The sequence below is a fragment of the Balaenoptera physalus genome (genome assembly GCF_965194825.1).
Source record: "Balaenoptera physalus genome assembly, chromosome: 11".
Classification (NCBI taxonomy): domain Eukaryota; kingdom Metazoa; phylum Chordata; class Mammalia; order Artiodactyla; family Balaenopteridae; genus Balaenoptera; species Balaenoptera physalus.
Window position 1 is genome coordinate 69,611,838 of NC_138896.1, and position 14,460 is coordinate 69,626,297.

General features: G+C 49.8%; 2 protein-coding genes across 2 annotated transcripts in view; one reads left to right on the forward strand and one right to left on the reverse strand.

Annotated features, from left to right (window-relative positions):
* LTF (lactotransferrin) overlaps nt 1-3,844 on the reverse strand; it is a 46,724-nt gene extending 42,880 nt beyond the window's left edge. The window contains exon 1 of the mRNA XM_082414223.1: nt 3,707-3,844. The gene's annotated coding sequence lies outside the window, so the exon portion shown is untranslated. The remainder of the gene's footprint in view (nt 1-3,706) is intronic.
* An 84-nt stretch (nt 3,845-3,928) lies between these two features.
* RTP3 (receptor transporter protein 3) lies at nt 3,929-13,913 on the forward strand. The gene is made up of 2 exons (XM_082414260.1): nt 3,929-11,330; nt 12,775-13,913. Exons 1-2 carry the CDS (start codon nt 10,930-10,932, stop codon nt 13,472-13,474), a joined length of 1,101 nt encoding a protein of 366 aa, XP_082270386.1. The 5' UTR covers nt 3,929-10,929; the 3' UTR covers nt 13,475-13,913.
* Nucleotides 13,914-14,460: the final 547 nt, after the last annotated feature.

Below are 14,460 nucleotides of genomic sequence, written 5' to 3' on the forward strand. Positions count from 1 at the left end.
TGACACACTTATTAGTTTAATCTGCATTGTGGACACTTTCTCTATCACTTTCTTAAGTCTAACTCTAGACAATCAATAAAAAACAACAATCTATTAAGCCCTGATTTGTAGCATTTGCCAATTTCCAAGGTGACTGATTTCATATTGCCAACGTGGATGGACATCACTGAATCTGGAGTTGGGAAGAGATGAGTAATACCATGTTATACAGTGTTCCTGCCAAACGGGTACAATAGACATAAATAACATCGAGAACGACAGGAATGCAAGGGAAGAAAGGTCAGAGTGGGGCAAAATTCTGCAAGCTCCTGGCAATCTAACAGCTGGTTTTCATCAACCCAGACGAGCCAGCTCCTGCGCAGAGCTGCCTAAGTGTACACCTAATAGAACTGTGTGCACGCGAGCGCCAAAAGCACAAACAGGAATGTTCACAAGAGCATTACCCCTAACATTCAAAATGTCTCTTAGTGGCAGACAGGAAAAATAAATTATAAAGCAATAAGAATTGCTGCTACCCACTATAAGAGGGCTGAATCTCAAAAATACAATGCTGAGTGAAAGAGATCGGACACAAAGCTGTGTCTACCTTCGTGCATAGCTCTGACTGTGCTTATATAAAGCTCAAGAACAGGTCAGATGAGCCTATGATGTCACAAGATAGGAGAGTGGAAACTTTAGGCAGAAGGGGTGGGAAAGTGATCGGTGGGGGCAGGAGTGGGGCTTCAGGGTGCTGGTAATGTGGGGTTTTTTCTTGATTTGGGTGGTGATTACATGAGGGTGTTCATCTTGTGATAACTCACCGAGCTGTACATATATTAACCATGCACTTTTCTACACGTAGGTTGTACATCAATTAAACATTTATTTTTAAATGCCACCAGCATGAAGGCAAACGACTGCATCCCCCAAAGGGGATGTGTCAAAAATGCTGCGCTGGGAGGCCCTCTGGAACCTGCAGGGCAAATCTTTCCTTGATAAACGACCTCCTCCCTCCAATGTCAACCCTTGACAGTGGCTGAAGAGAGAAAGGGGAGGGGTGAGGAAGGGGATGGATATTTGTAAATGGACAAGAGTTGTGGTTACCCAAGTCACAGTGGGATGGTGTTTGAGCTGGGCCTGGGCTCAGGAGAAGGACGGAAGGGAGAGAAGGAGGGAGGGAGGGAGAGGAAAAGAAACGAGCATGTCTGGCAGACTCTGCCCAACACCTAAGCACAGTGGCAGGTGCTGTTCCGGACGCTGTGTGTGCACAACACATTGGATCCTGAGCCACCCCTGCGAGGTAGGTCCTGCCATCACTCTGCCCATCTCACAGATGGGGACACCAAGGTTCAGGGGCGAGGTGACACCAAAGCACCCTCTAGGCAGCCTCAGGCCCCAGGAGCTGTGCTCTCCTCACCCTGCCCCACCCCGTTACTCCCCTAGGAAACTTTGTGTCTCTGCTGGGAAGGCAGTGCCAAGAAGGGCCTGAATGTTCTGCCAACGTTCACCTCCCTCCCACACTGGCACTGAGCCTTCGTAATCTGGGGCCCCCAGCATGTTGCTGTTAATCAAAATTAGCTGTGGCTGATGAAGCAGGGACATCAAAGGGGCCCACAGGAGGAAAAAGGAAACAAATGAAAAATCGAGTCAAATGTTCCCAGCAAATGATGACACCTCGAGCTCCACAATCTGTCTCATCTCTCGCCCCCCAGCCCCACCCACCTCGAGTCAAGCAGGGCAAGAACCTGCAGCCTTGGGGCAGAGAGGCCAAGTCTTCCATGCCCTTGGGGGCTGCTGAGCTAGCTCCAGACTGGTAAGAGTCTCCATGACCTCTGGGTCTGGCTCCAAGGCCATGCTTCCTCCCTGGCCAGCCTCCTGCTCTCCCAAGCCCCTGCCAGCCCCAGGAGGAGGAATCCTTCTTCCTTTCCTTTTGTGGATTAAATTCTGGATCAAGTCAGACCTCAGTCCAACACTCAGCTGGATCGGGGACCAGGGAAGCTGGGAGAAGAAAGCTCAGGGGTGCAAGCTGGCTGAGCCAGAGGCAGGCAGCCCGGAAGGTGATGACAAGGCCTGCTGGCTGGGCCCCAGGCTTTGTTCTCCTGGGTTCCGGTTGTGCTCTGGCCCCAGACCAGCCATGAGGCCTGCAAGACACTGTCCACTGGGGCGGGAAGTAGAGCTCTCTGCTGGGGAGAAAGAGTGAGCAGGAATGGGGTGTGGGGCAAAGAAGGAGAACTGGTGGGAAGCAGGGAGCCCTGCAGGGCAGGATGTCCCCACAGTTCCTATGACAGCTGCTGGTGGCAATGGAGGACCACCCACTTGCTTAATGTCAATCACCAAGCAGGGATGCCAAGGTCACAGGCTGAGGCCGGTGGGAGTGGGGTGGGGTTCTGAGGACCCACACGGCGCCTAAGGAGAGTAGGGGGCCTCCGCAGAGGAAAGAGACTGCAAGAGGTACCTGCCCCCTAGAAAGCCCTCAAGCCACACCCTTCCTGTGCCCAGCCCCTCCCTCTTTAGAGAACCCACTCATGCCGACCGGCTCCTTTGCTCCCACGGGTGTTGGCCGTCACACCTGTGAAGTGGTTCTTCCTACGTCATCTCCCTCAAGCTTTGGGGTCAGGGTTCATTGCTGTGATGCTGGCCATTTGTGGTGCGTTAATTGTCGCTACCATTGGCTAGGTGGGAACCAAGGCATCCCAGGCTCTCTTCCCCAGGGAGGCTGGGGCTGAGGCAGCGGTCTGAATTGAAGCTGGGAGGACTTCAGTGAGATACAACCAGAATTGCCACCCTTCATGCAAAGGGCTCAGGAAGGAACTTAGAAGAGAAAATGTCCTGGGGAAGCTTCCTTGGAATCTTTTAAGGCCTGTCACAGCCAAGGAAGAGGGCTGGCCTGTCCTCTAGAAGTGAGAGAAGGAGTGAGCACAGGTGTTTGGGTTCTGTGAAGAGAGGCTGGGGCTACAAGGAGCAGCTGTGCTCCACTTCGGGGGAGTTCCTCTGCAGGGAAAGCCCACCCTCCTGTGGCCCCTCTGACAGACCCCCATCCCCACTCTCAGGCTGGGCAGGAACAAGGAAGCAGCCTGGTTTCCTGCTTTCTTACCCACAGCAGTGCCCTTTCACGCTTGGGGGGAGGAAAGGCCCAAGGGAGAAATGATGCCAAGGTTGGGAAGGGATGGCCTCAGATGGGCCAGGCACCTGGAACTTGGGGACGACATAGACCAGCCACACGATGAATGGCAGGCTTCAGCTTCCAACAGTGAACCTGGGCTACGGGAGAGGCATTTCTAATTCACCTCTTCGAACCTCAGTTTTCTCATCTCTAAAATGGGAGTAAAAAATCTCCCAGGGCTGTAGCAAGGATTTGATATTTATATTTTTTAAAAACCTTGGCACCGTGTCTGGCGCATTAGGGAGATGTTGGTTCCAGCTTTGGCTGTTGGGATCTGTTTCAGGTTGGTTCCCGCAACCTTTTGGCATGCCCCCATCCTTTTGTTTTTTTGAGAACCTCCTTATTTTCTGGCACCACAAGATGCTACAGGCTCATCTTGTATGTTCCCTGCCCCCGGCCTAGAATCAGCCATTTTACCAAGCCTGCCTTCCTTCCTTTTACTGGACAATGATAGTCAGAAATCAAAGCCTTAACACGGGGTATACTTGTTGCTACTGGGCTGTCTCAGCAGAGTGAGGTAATACAGGTAAAACTCATACACGTAAAGTACACAGATGTACTCACATTGTTTCTGTATCTAGCCAGCTGTGCACGTACTGAGCTGCATCCTGAGGTCTCCAGTCTAACCCAGTCAGGATTCACTCAGGCCTTCCTTCCTTGTGTGTCGGTAACTTTCCTCTCCTGCGGTATACACAACTTTCTATCATCCATTTACTTCTTTGTTCTACCCCAGCACACCTGTGAAGCAATTCCGGAACTGCAGCCCTCCGGGAAACAAAGTTACCAATTAGAGTACGTTCTTCACAGCTCCTTTCATCTTTAGCCTTACAATTTCCAGGCAAAACACTGTTTTCTAAAGTGATTCAGATCAGCCCCTTTTCCCGCCAGCCGCTTCAATGAGGTCATGTCATGCATTTGTATAAAGTTTGTGTCAATCATCAACTTACCACCTCCCAGCTCTGAATGCACCCTTCAGCATGTGCACTGAGCTGGAACTCCAGAGTGAGCGCGATGGTGAGCTTTCTCAGCAGAGGGCGCCGGAAGGACATTGCAGGAGAAAGGCGTCCTCCTGCCAGCTCCAGTGAGGGCCAGGGCAGGGCAGGGTGGGCGTGAGGACAGGCAGTCTGGGCTGCCCATTTGCAGCCTGGGTCTGGTGATGACCTTTTCCAGAGCCCTCTCCATACAGAGCCGGGAGCCCCGCGCAGCCTGCGTGGCCTCCTGTGCGCTGGCACCCGGACTTCCTCTCCAAGCCCAGGGTCACACATTGAGCTGCAGCCCCTGTGCAAGCCTCCACGTGGCTCAGGCACTCAGAAGGCCTCCTGGCCCCATGGCCCCCAGTGAACGTCTCTGCTATCCCTGGGCTGACCGCACCTTCTCCAAGGAGACCCGAAGCCCTTCCAAGTTTGTCCTCCCTTAAGGATTCTCCCTCAGCCCTAAATTTCCTTGTACCTTAGAGTTACTCTTGGATTATTTTAGTTTTTTATTGACTCTTCTGCTGCCCTAGGAGCACTCCCTCTGGGAGAGAGGGTTAGCCTCGGCCCCAGAGGAATGTGTCCTAATTTAATAAAGCAGCCCAATTATGACACCTTGGGACCAAGGGGATGAGAAATGCAGACTCAGGTTGGTGGCCCTACCCCTGGGCTGGTGGCAGGACAATCCCAAGTGTTGGTGAGGATTAGAGCAATTGAAACACTCATAAACTTTCAAAAAACTGGCTTATGTACCCAACTGTTGGGCTGCACCACACAGACCTACAAGGCCTGTGCCTGCCTCACTTCAAAACCAAAGAAAGAACCCGGAGTCAGCAACAGAGACGTCAGGGGTGTAATGGATAGGGGAGCTTACACGTCTGAAGCGAGGTCCTGGAGCGACACCCCCACCGTGTGCGGTGGACGGGGAAAAGGAACATGGTGGCAGTCTTTGCTCCTCCTTCGCTCACTGGGAAGGGGAGATTACCAGTTACAGGGGAATTGATGTCAGGTGGGCTCATTAGTTACCAGGGAAACCAGCGGAGGGGCACGCCCCTCACCGCCCCTTTGATAAGAACAATCACCAGCTGGGGCGGGGGCAGGAGTTTAGGAAGGTCAGTCGTGTGTAAGATATAGGTGAAGCAGACACTGGTAGGGCAGGGGAGGTACAGAGAGCCATCCTGAGTGGCCCGACCATACACCAAAAAAAAAGGCGTATAAAGGTGCATAAGAAGACATGTCTTAAGAATATGCATAGTCCCATTATTTGTAATAAGCAAACGTTGGTGTGGATTAATACATTGCAATTTTCATTCAATGGAATATACACGATTAGGAATCAATAAATTATGGCGGCATGGCACAAGATGGATAAATCTCACATACATACTATTGGGGAAAAGAAATGTTAAAAGATAAACTGAGGCACATTAAAATTTTCAAGAGTTTGAGCATATATCTACTGGAATCAGGCAGCACCAAACTGAAGGTTGGCTGGCTATGCTTCACCGACAGGGGCTGGGGGAGGCTTTTCTAGAGAAGACACAGAAGCTAAACAAGGAGACTATCTGATTGGCTATAGCTTACCTGGTTGCCTAATTTGGGAAAGCCTAGTTGGCTATTTGTGATAGGTTGTTCTTAAGTTTCGTTTTCTCAGATTCCAGTGCATTGATTCTGGCTGAGGTTTCAGTTTGCTTACAAAGACTACCAAGGCAGAAAAACCAACTCAGTCTAATGGACTCCTTGTTTAATTACCTTAACAGAAACAGGGGGCTGTGTTTAACATTTTAATAATAATTTTTATTTTTAAAAAAATGGTCATTTAAGTTTTCACTTTTTTTTGCACCATTAACAACAGAATTATGAAAAACTAAAACTCAAAACACAAAGATGCTCCAAGAGAAGACAAAGCGGCTGAGCAGTGAGGGTCCCTGCCCACGATGGGGGTCTCCATTTTCATGGCCAGAGCAGGCTGGGAGCTCTGCAGTCAGGTACCTCGGGCCTCAGAGCACTCCTGAGTACTGCACTGGCCTGTACACCTCATCCAGATGTCAGTAGGTGCCACTGAGCTGCCTCAACTGCTGTGCTGAGGAAGGCATTCATGTGGCCAGTCACTTGGTCTCACATTCCTTCTGGATTGTTCATTACATTAGCCCTGGCCCAGGCTCTGAATTTTAACTCACAGGGATGGTGAATTTCAGTCCGTAAACAGATAATCAATCAGTAATGAGAACTTTTATAATCTAGAGAGCAAGTTGTCTTAATGAGAAGTAAAAAATTCTCAGTTGAATGATAATAAAAACAGAAGTTCAAATGGAATTTTTAAAAGTCCCAAAGATGGAAAATTCTGTTCTTAGGAATTAATTAATTACTGATTAGGAGACTGGTTAGGGTTTTATCAGTCTGAAGGAGGAACTAAATTGGTTTACAAAGCTTTTTTTTTTTTTTTTTCTTCTTGCACTCAGCACAGGACAGGGACAGAGCAAAATGAAAGAAAAACCGTGGAAGACATTTGTATTAAAGTTGACTTAAAGAGCAATTTCCTTGGGGAATAAGATCCTAGAGGCTAAGGTGGTCAGATTTGAAAAAGAGACCTGTCCTGACCCAAATGCTCTTAAAGCTGAGACTCTGAAAGAGGGCATTCTTTTGGGATGGATAGATCAGGGATGATGACACGTCCCAGCAAGACCCAACAGAAAAAGAGGCAAATTATTAGAGAGAAAATGGAAATGATCCCGCAGAGTGGGAAACTGTGGACAGTTGCCCTGGAAAAACCGACAGCAGCAATTGCAGGACCACGCCCATTCCTCCCTCACCCCACCCCCAGGCCCCGGATTGGGATTGTTCTACAGAGCGGCAACAGAATTTGGACAGAATTCATTTAACATTCATTCAAGTAATTCTTGAGCACCCAGGCACTCTCTGGGTGGATAAAAATTCCCTGCTCTCCAATTTCAAATTGGTTGTCTCCTAGAAACTAAGGCTCTGTCAGGACGTGATTTAAAAACAAACCCCCAAAAAGATAAATATAGAATGGTGAGAGGGAAAGAGTGTGGGAGGGGAGGTGAAGGGTGCTACTATATCTAGAGATTGAGGAAGGCTTCCCTACTGGGGTGACATTTGAGGGGAGACATGGAGGAAGTAACTGAGCGAGCCCTGCTCCAGCTTATCATGTTCACAGAGGAGTGAGGAGGTGGGCCTGGCCAGGGTGTGGCATCCGGATTGATTGATTGATTGATTATTTATTTATTTATTTATTTATGTATTTTAATTTGGTTGCCCCGGGTCTTAGTAGTGGCAGGTGGGCTCCCTAGTTGTGGCTCAGGCATCTGGATTTTAAAAAGAGCTCTTTGGCGACTCTGTAAAGGCTGATTTTTCAGAGAGAACACTAGGGGAAGAATATGAATCAAGGGGCTATCAAAATTGTCCGGCCAACAAATAATGAGAATCTTTTCTCATTATTCCAATAAATAACGAGGAAGTGGTAGTTGGTAGGGAAAAGAAGGAATGCACTATATGCTGAAGTTGCTTCCTGCTCCTTGTACCTGTTGGAAAAGCAGGCAGGTGGCCCCAACCCTCAGGACTGCTGGGAAATGCCAGGAGGCTTTAAACCCTTCTGTATTCATTTCTTCACTTACTACCACAAGCTGGGTGGCTTAAAACAATGAAAATTTATTATCTTACAGTTCTGGAGGCTGGAAATCTGAAATCAAGTTGTCAGCATTATGACTCATGTCTGAATGAAGCTCATCTAGCACACATGTTTTCTCCGTAGGGCACATCACAGCCTTTGCGCTCTTAGGAACTCAAGACACTACTTCAGCACTACACTTGGGGCCTCTTTAAACAACAGAATCACCAACATAAAGCACAAAAATTCGAAAAACATGGCACAAATAGACCATGAAAAGGACACCTGTTTACAGCATGAGAGCTGATTCAAGAAGGCAGAGTGCTGTCTTGTTCCCTTTCAGCTGAGAGCATGTGCATTGGGTAACTCAAATTTTTCCCACTCTGTGCATGTCCCAAGCTTTCAGAGATGGCCTCCTCAGAGCAGCTGACCCAGGGCCCAGCCCAGGGTTCAGAAAGAGTATCAGGGAGTGTCTAGGCTGAGTCCTGACCCTGTTTGAAAGAGAATGGCCCCAGGCTTGGAAGCTGAGTGTCCAGAGGGACCGGCCACAGCCATTCCCCATGAGGAAGGGACAGAATCCTGCTGTGCCCTGGCCAGCTGAGAGGCAGTGAGGCAAGCTCCTATTTATACACATAAATTTCCATTTCCGGAGTGGATGGGTCCCTGTGAGAGTTGAGGGTGTTCCAAATGAGGTCCTGGAAATTGTGTTTGTCAAGCTCTCCACATAAGAGACCAGCATCTATGGGCTCTTCTCTGTACCAGGCACACCTAGAATCCTTCCACATAAAAGGCACATTTCATCCTCCAAAAGCCTGAAGCCACTTGTTCACTGCCATACAGACCAAAGACCCCTGACTTCCAGTCCAGACTCTCCCCTGTACCCTCACCCTCTTCCTAAATCTTCTCCTAACCTGCCCTGAGGTTGAGAGTACGTGGGAGGAGCACAGAAAAAGAATTTGAAAGAGAGAAATTGATTAAGCGGGCTCCCCAAATCTGGTTAATTTGTGACCCGAGCCAAGTTAATATAGAGAAACAAAACTGGAGGGTGAGGAGGGCAGACTCAGATGGCCCAGGGTGGGCCTGCTGTTGAAGGAGCTGAACTCTGGTGCAGCAGCAGAGGGCGGGAGAGAGGTGGCTGTGAGGCTGCCAAATGCTGCCATGGCCAGCCCCTCCCCCTCCCCCTCTCTTCCTTTTCCTCCCCACCCACCTCTACTGCCTCCCTCCCTCCCGCTTCTGTCCCTTCCTTTTCCCTCTACGGCCCACTGCTCAGATTGCCAGTGCCTGACCCAGCTGGTGGATATGCCACCAGGCAGCCCTAGGGACTGGTTTCCCCAAAAGCAGGCTCTGTAAACCTTGCAGGAAGGAGAGACACCTCCATCTCCCTCTCGTGTGATTGCTACCAGGATCTCTCCAGGTTTCCCTTCCCTTCCGCTTCCTCGTGTGGTCTCCACCGTAACCGAGCATCAGAAGCACTTGGGGAGCTTTTTAGAAACGCTGATGCCCAGATCAACTCAATGAGAACTTCTGGGGCTGGGACTAGTAGTGTCCCAGTGAGACACGAATATGAATACCCCGCTATCTTCTCTTCAGCCCCACGGAGCTTTCCCAGGCCTTGGCATACCCCACCCCTACCCCAGAAACCCAGAATTCTCTGGAAAAACAGGTAAGTGATGTTACTCATGGTAGTTAGAGAGAAGACATTCAGCCTATGTTAATTTAATTGTGACAAACACTCTCACATTCTTTAATACTTGTGTTCAAATATTTATATCATTTAAGCACACAGAGTTTTCAAATTAGAATATTCTCACCAGAGCAAGCGGCTAAAGGTAATCTTTACGTGACCCAGAAACACTATCTGCGTATCTTTCAAGATCTCCTTACACAATTATTCTCAAAGGTGGTTTTAATGAAACAGAACTGGATATGACATTTTCACACAATATTTCACACCAGCTACAAAGTCAGACTGATCCTTTGTTTAAATATTCTCTGGTCACCACCTTATTATCTGAATGAGCTTTACGCTGCAGAAGAGTATTTGCATTTGTTCAACTGCAGGGGAAAAGGAGGAGGCCATTCTCCCCTTCAGGAGATCTCTTTCTCCAGCAGCAGTTAGGAGGCGGGCACAGGAATTTCTTTAGTTAACACCAGGCAGGCCCAGGGAGTGAACAGTGGAACATGTACTGAGCGGGCCCTAGAACCTGAAGGTGAGCAGGAGACATGGGAGGGAGGGAAGGTGGGCGCTCTGGGTGGGGTGGATCTGCGTACAAGGCAGGAGGGCAGGGAGGGCAGGAGTGTTCAGAGGATGGCCCGGAGTGTGGGGCTGGGGTTTAGGGTGAAGGCGCGGATACGGCCTTGGGGGAGCATGAGCCTGGCAGGGCTAAGGCTGGTAGAAAGGCAGGGCTGGCCTGTGAGGGGTCTGAATGCCATGCTACACCCCCACGTAGGTGGGGGTTTCCGCCTCTGGAAAGACCTGCAGCTGCAGTGTGGAAAGTGGCTCAAGCAACCCTGGAGGCGCCGGCAGGCCAGGACAGAGGCTGTTCTGCAGGCCTGAGCTGAGGTAGGAGCTGCCAGCCCGGAGGCCTCACTGAGGGCAGGGCTTTCCTCGTGAGAGGTAGTGTCTCCCGCTTTAGCAGCCACCCCGGCGTCAGCCCCGCTCCTCTCTCCTTCCTCCTTCCCTAGCCTCTCCTGGAGGAAGCAGGTGATGATGAAGCACCTCGGGGTGTGGCCATGGCCTCCCACCCACGTGGGGACTTTGTAGCCTCATCTCCGGGGCATGGAAACTACAACAGCTTTGGTCTCCAATGGGTGGAAGAGTGAGCTTGGGAGTTGCCTTGGACAGCTTAGTGTCTGTGAAACACGGTCCCACAGAGACTTGGCACAAGCAAGGAAGTAAAGAGCAAGAGCGAGGATGCAGGGAGGCAGGAATTTGAGCAAAAGGTCCCAGGATGGCCGTGTCCTTCTTTACATCTCTCCTCCCGGGTCGTGAGCACAGCAGCCCAATGGATAAGGATTTTCAAATGTTACTTCTAGAAAGGGAAACTGCAGCCTGTCTCCACCATATATGGGGCTTTGGAGGTAAAAAGGTGTGTTCCCAGTTCAAGGTGGGCAAACAGCAGAGCCAGGCTGAGATCCACCCCTCCTGACATGGAGGCCGGGGCCCTCCCTTGGTAATATTTTGCTGGATGAAGCCATGCCTTCCGTGTCTTTCAAAATTCCCTGTGGAGCCTAGTGCTGTTCTCAGAACTTGGAGCCAGAATCAACTGACCTTTGCCCTTGGGGCAAAGACGTGGTCCACGAGCCCAGTCCAGGGACATAAAGGGAGAGTGGGTCTGAACCCTTGCCCTCTAAAGTGGGAAACCTCATGTCCTGCTCCAGATCCGTCAGAGCCCGGGAGACACTGTCGCACCCAGCTCACGGGGACAGCGGCAATGCGTCAGGATATGGAGGTGTGGAAGCAGGTGTTCCAGGAATTAATCCGGGAGGTGAAACCATGGCACACATGGAAACTGACACTAGACAAAAGCCTTCTTCCTAACATCCTGAAGCCAGGGTGGACACAATACCAGCAGTGGACCTTTGCCAGGTGAGTAGGGAATGCGAGAGCAATAGTCCAGAAAATTCTTCCTTATTTCTTATGGTGTACACTCGTTACTTGTCTTGTTCTGCTCATGCTTGTAAATTGAAGATTACAGGAAGCAAGGTGCCCTTGATCCAAGACGTTTTGGCTTCATTAAAAATGTTTCCTTATTACACTGAACCCCAAAACAATTGCAGGACTGGGCTAATGCCCAGATAGAGAGAAAACAGGCTGCGAGGGGCGAGGGTGAGAAGCAGTGAGGAAAAGAGAAGGGGAGGAATGGAGGCTATTTCCCTCAACCGCAGGGGAGTTGGATGAGCAGGACCCCGGGCTCATGCTCCCTGCATTGGGAGACCTAGGGTCCAACACAGAGTCTGTGGGGAGAGGCCCTGCGTGCTGAGGAGAGCCGTCAGGGAGGGGGCGGAGGACGGGGAGAGCTGAGCAACACTCAGCAGCCTTACCCCTCTCTACTCCAAGCTGATGGAGTCTTTTTAAAATAGGACCCTCAGAAGTCATCCAAAGTCTCACCCTCTCTTTTCCAGTTGGGAAAGCAGAGCCCCAGGGATTGGGGGTGGGAGGCTGGGACTCTATCCCAGGACTGGGGCCGTGCTCATTGCCTGCCCACCGACCCCTCGCCGGGAGAGGGTCCGGGCAGAGGAAGCAGAGCTCTCTTCTCCTGGTGGCGCGTGGTTTTCCCAGGCCAAGAGCATGGGAGCAGAGTCTCAGCTCATTTCTCCCAGCTCTGGAGGCTGGAAGTCCAAGATCAAGGTGCCAGCTGCTCTTCTGAGCCACAGGCTTCTCACTGTGTCCTCACATGGCAGAAGGAGCTAGGGCGCTCTGCGGGGTCGCGATTATAAGGGGACTAATCCCATTCCCAAGGGCTCCACCCTCACAACCTAATCACCTCCCAAAGGCTCCACTTTCTAACACCATCACCTTCAGCGTTAGGATCCCAACATGGGAATGTGCGGGGGGACACAAACATTCAGACGACAGCACTTATCCACACCCCCTTGTATCTATTTTTGGATTTCAGTTCAGGGTTCTTGGGGCTGTTGCACTTGTAGCCTTTGACCCACTTAAATCTACATTTGAAGAAGCCTTGATTTGGGGTCAAGAGACTGGAGTTCCAGTCCTGCCTCTTCCACTCACTGGGTCTCTGGGCGTGACAAGTTCCCAGCGTGTGCCCCATCTCTAAAATGATCACACCGGACTTTGCCCAAGATTCCTTCCAGCTCTGATGGCTTGTGATTTGCTGTTTTCATGGCAGACACACCTGTGGGTCACAGAGCATGTTGGTGGCACAATGGAGATAGGAACAAGGGGCTCGGGATTTCTTCCCCACTAATCCATGACCCTGATCAAATCATGTTTCCGTGTGTCCCTCCGGCATAGCCCACAACTGGGCCGTACTGAGCCAAGCTGAGGGTCTTGTCTTCTTTCTCCACAGGTTCCAGTGCTCCTCATGCTCTCGAAATTGGGCCTCTGCCCAAGTTCAGGTCCTTTTCCACATGCACTGGAGTGAGGGGGAATCCAGGGGCCAGGTGAAGATGAGGGTCTTTGCCCAGAGATGTCAGAAGTGCTCCCAGCCTTCGTTTGAGGTTCCCGAGTTCACAGAAGAGAACATCTCTAGGATCCTGAACAACCTGGTGCTGCGAATTCTGAAGAAATGCTATAGAGAAGGATTTACGTTGGTGGAGATTCCTGTGATCAAGGAAATCTCTCTTGAAGGGCCACATGACAGTGACAATTGTGAGGCATGTCTGCAGGGCTTTTGCGTGCAGAGTGAGTCAGGTCTGGCCATGTGGTCACCAATATCCCCATTACCTCCCACAATAAGCTCACCCGTCCTCGGGATCACCACCGAAATACCTTCTCCCACGAGGAGTAGCACCGGAGGGGATGCAGTGAACAAAAAGAAGGTATTACCCAGACAGTCGTTTCCTGAGACCACACAAGCTGAGAGCCTCCCCACTTCCTGGAGCCCGGGAGAGAACACCAACTTCCAGGCAGAGAGAAGAGACCAGAACTCCTTCAACAATTGCACTTTCTATTCCCACACAGCCCAGCATACCAGGAGCTTAGGCATGAGCTGCAGCTGTCTCATCCTAATAATCATCATTGTAATTGTGGTGAAAACCACTATCTGAGCCTGGAAAGCATGATGTTGAGTTAAAAAAATCAGACACACAGTCATCTATTGTATAATCCCATTGACATAAAATATTCAGAATAGGTAAATCTAGAGACGGCAAGTAGATTTGTGGCTGCCAAACAAGGGACTGGGGGGAGAGAGGAAATGGAGAGCAACTATTTAATCTGTATGGGTTTTTTGGGGGGTGTGATGAAAATATTTTAGAGGTGATGGTTGCACAACACTGTGAATGCACCAAATGCCATTTATTTGTTCATTTTAAAATGGTTAATTTAATGTAAATTTCACCTCAATTAAAAAAAAAAGAAGGCTGCAATTTCATTCATTCTCTAGAGAACTGAGACTGAGGCGTTTATGGCTCACAGAACAGTTTGGAAATCTCATGAAACCCGGGGGCGCTCTCCCCAGACGATTTTGCACAGACCTTCTGATGTCAATCTGTGGAGGCGTTTGCCGTCCAATGCATTAGTCTGAAAAGCCGGGTTCTAGAGCAGTGGTCTCCACCGAGGAGCTACACGCAGCTGAGGGCTGAGACAGGACCATCCGCCAAGGTGGGGAGATATCCTTACAACTCCATTTAATTTTTGTTTGTGCTTAACTATTTCTTGTCACATGTTTTATCATGTATGTTAATATATTAGTAGAATGGTATAGTGATATGATAAATAAATACACACCCATTTGGAGTGGGTGTTCAGTTTCTCATTGACAGGGTTGCAAAATCAAAAACATCGTTGCAGGGGGACCCTGTTCTGAAGGACCAAGGGTGGAAGTCTGTCCATGGATTCTCACCAGGATTCTGAAACCAAGTTGCTTTCTATACCAGTTTTCTGTTCTGATTAATGAGAATAATTTTAAGACTCATTCTCACATCTTTTTTTATCTAGAAATAGGAATCCTTCTGTATATGTAGCTAAAATGAAAGCAGTAGTCATTTACAGCAAATGCAAGTGAAATTGCCCTTGTCTCCTTCTCCATCTG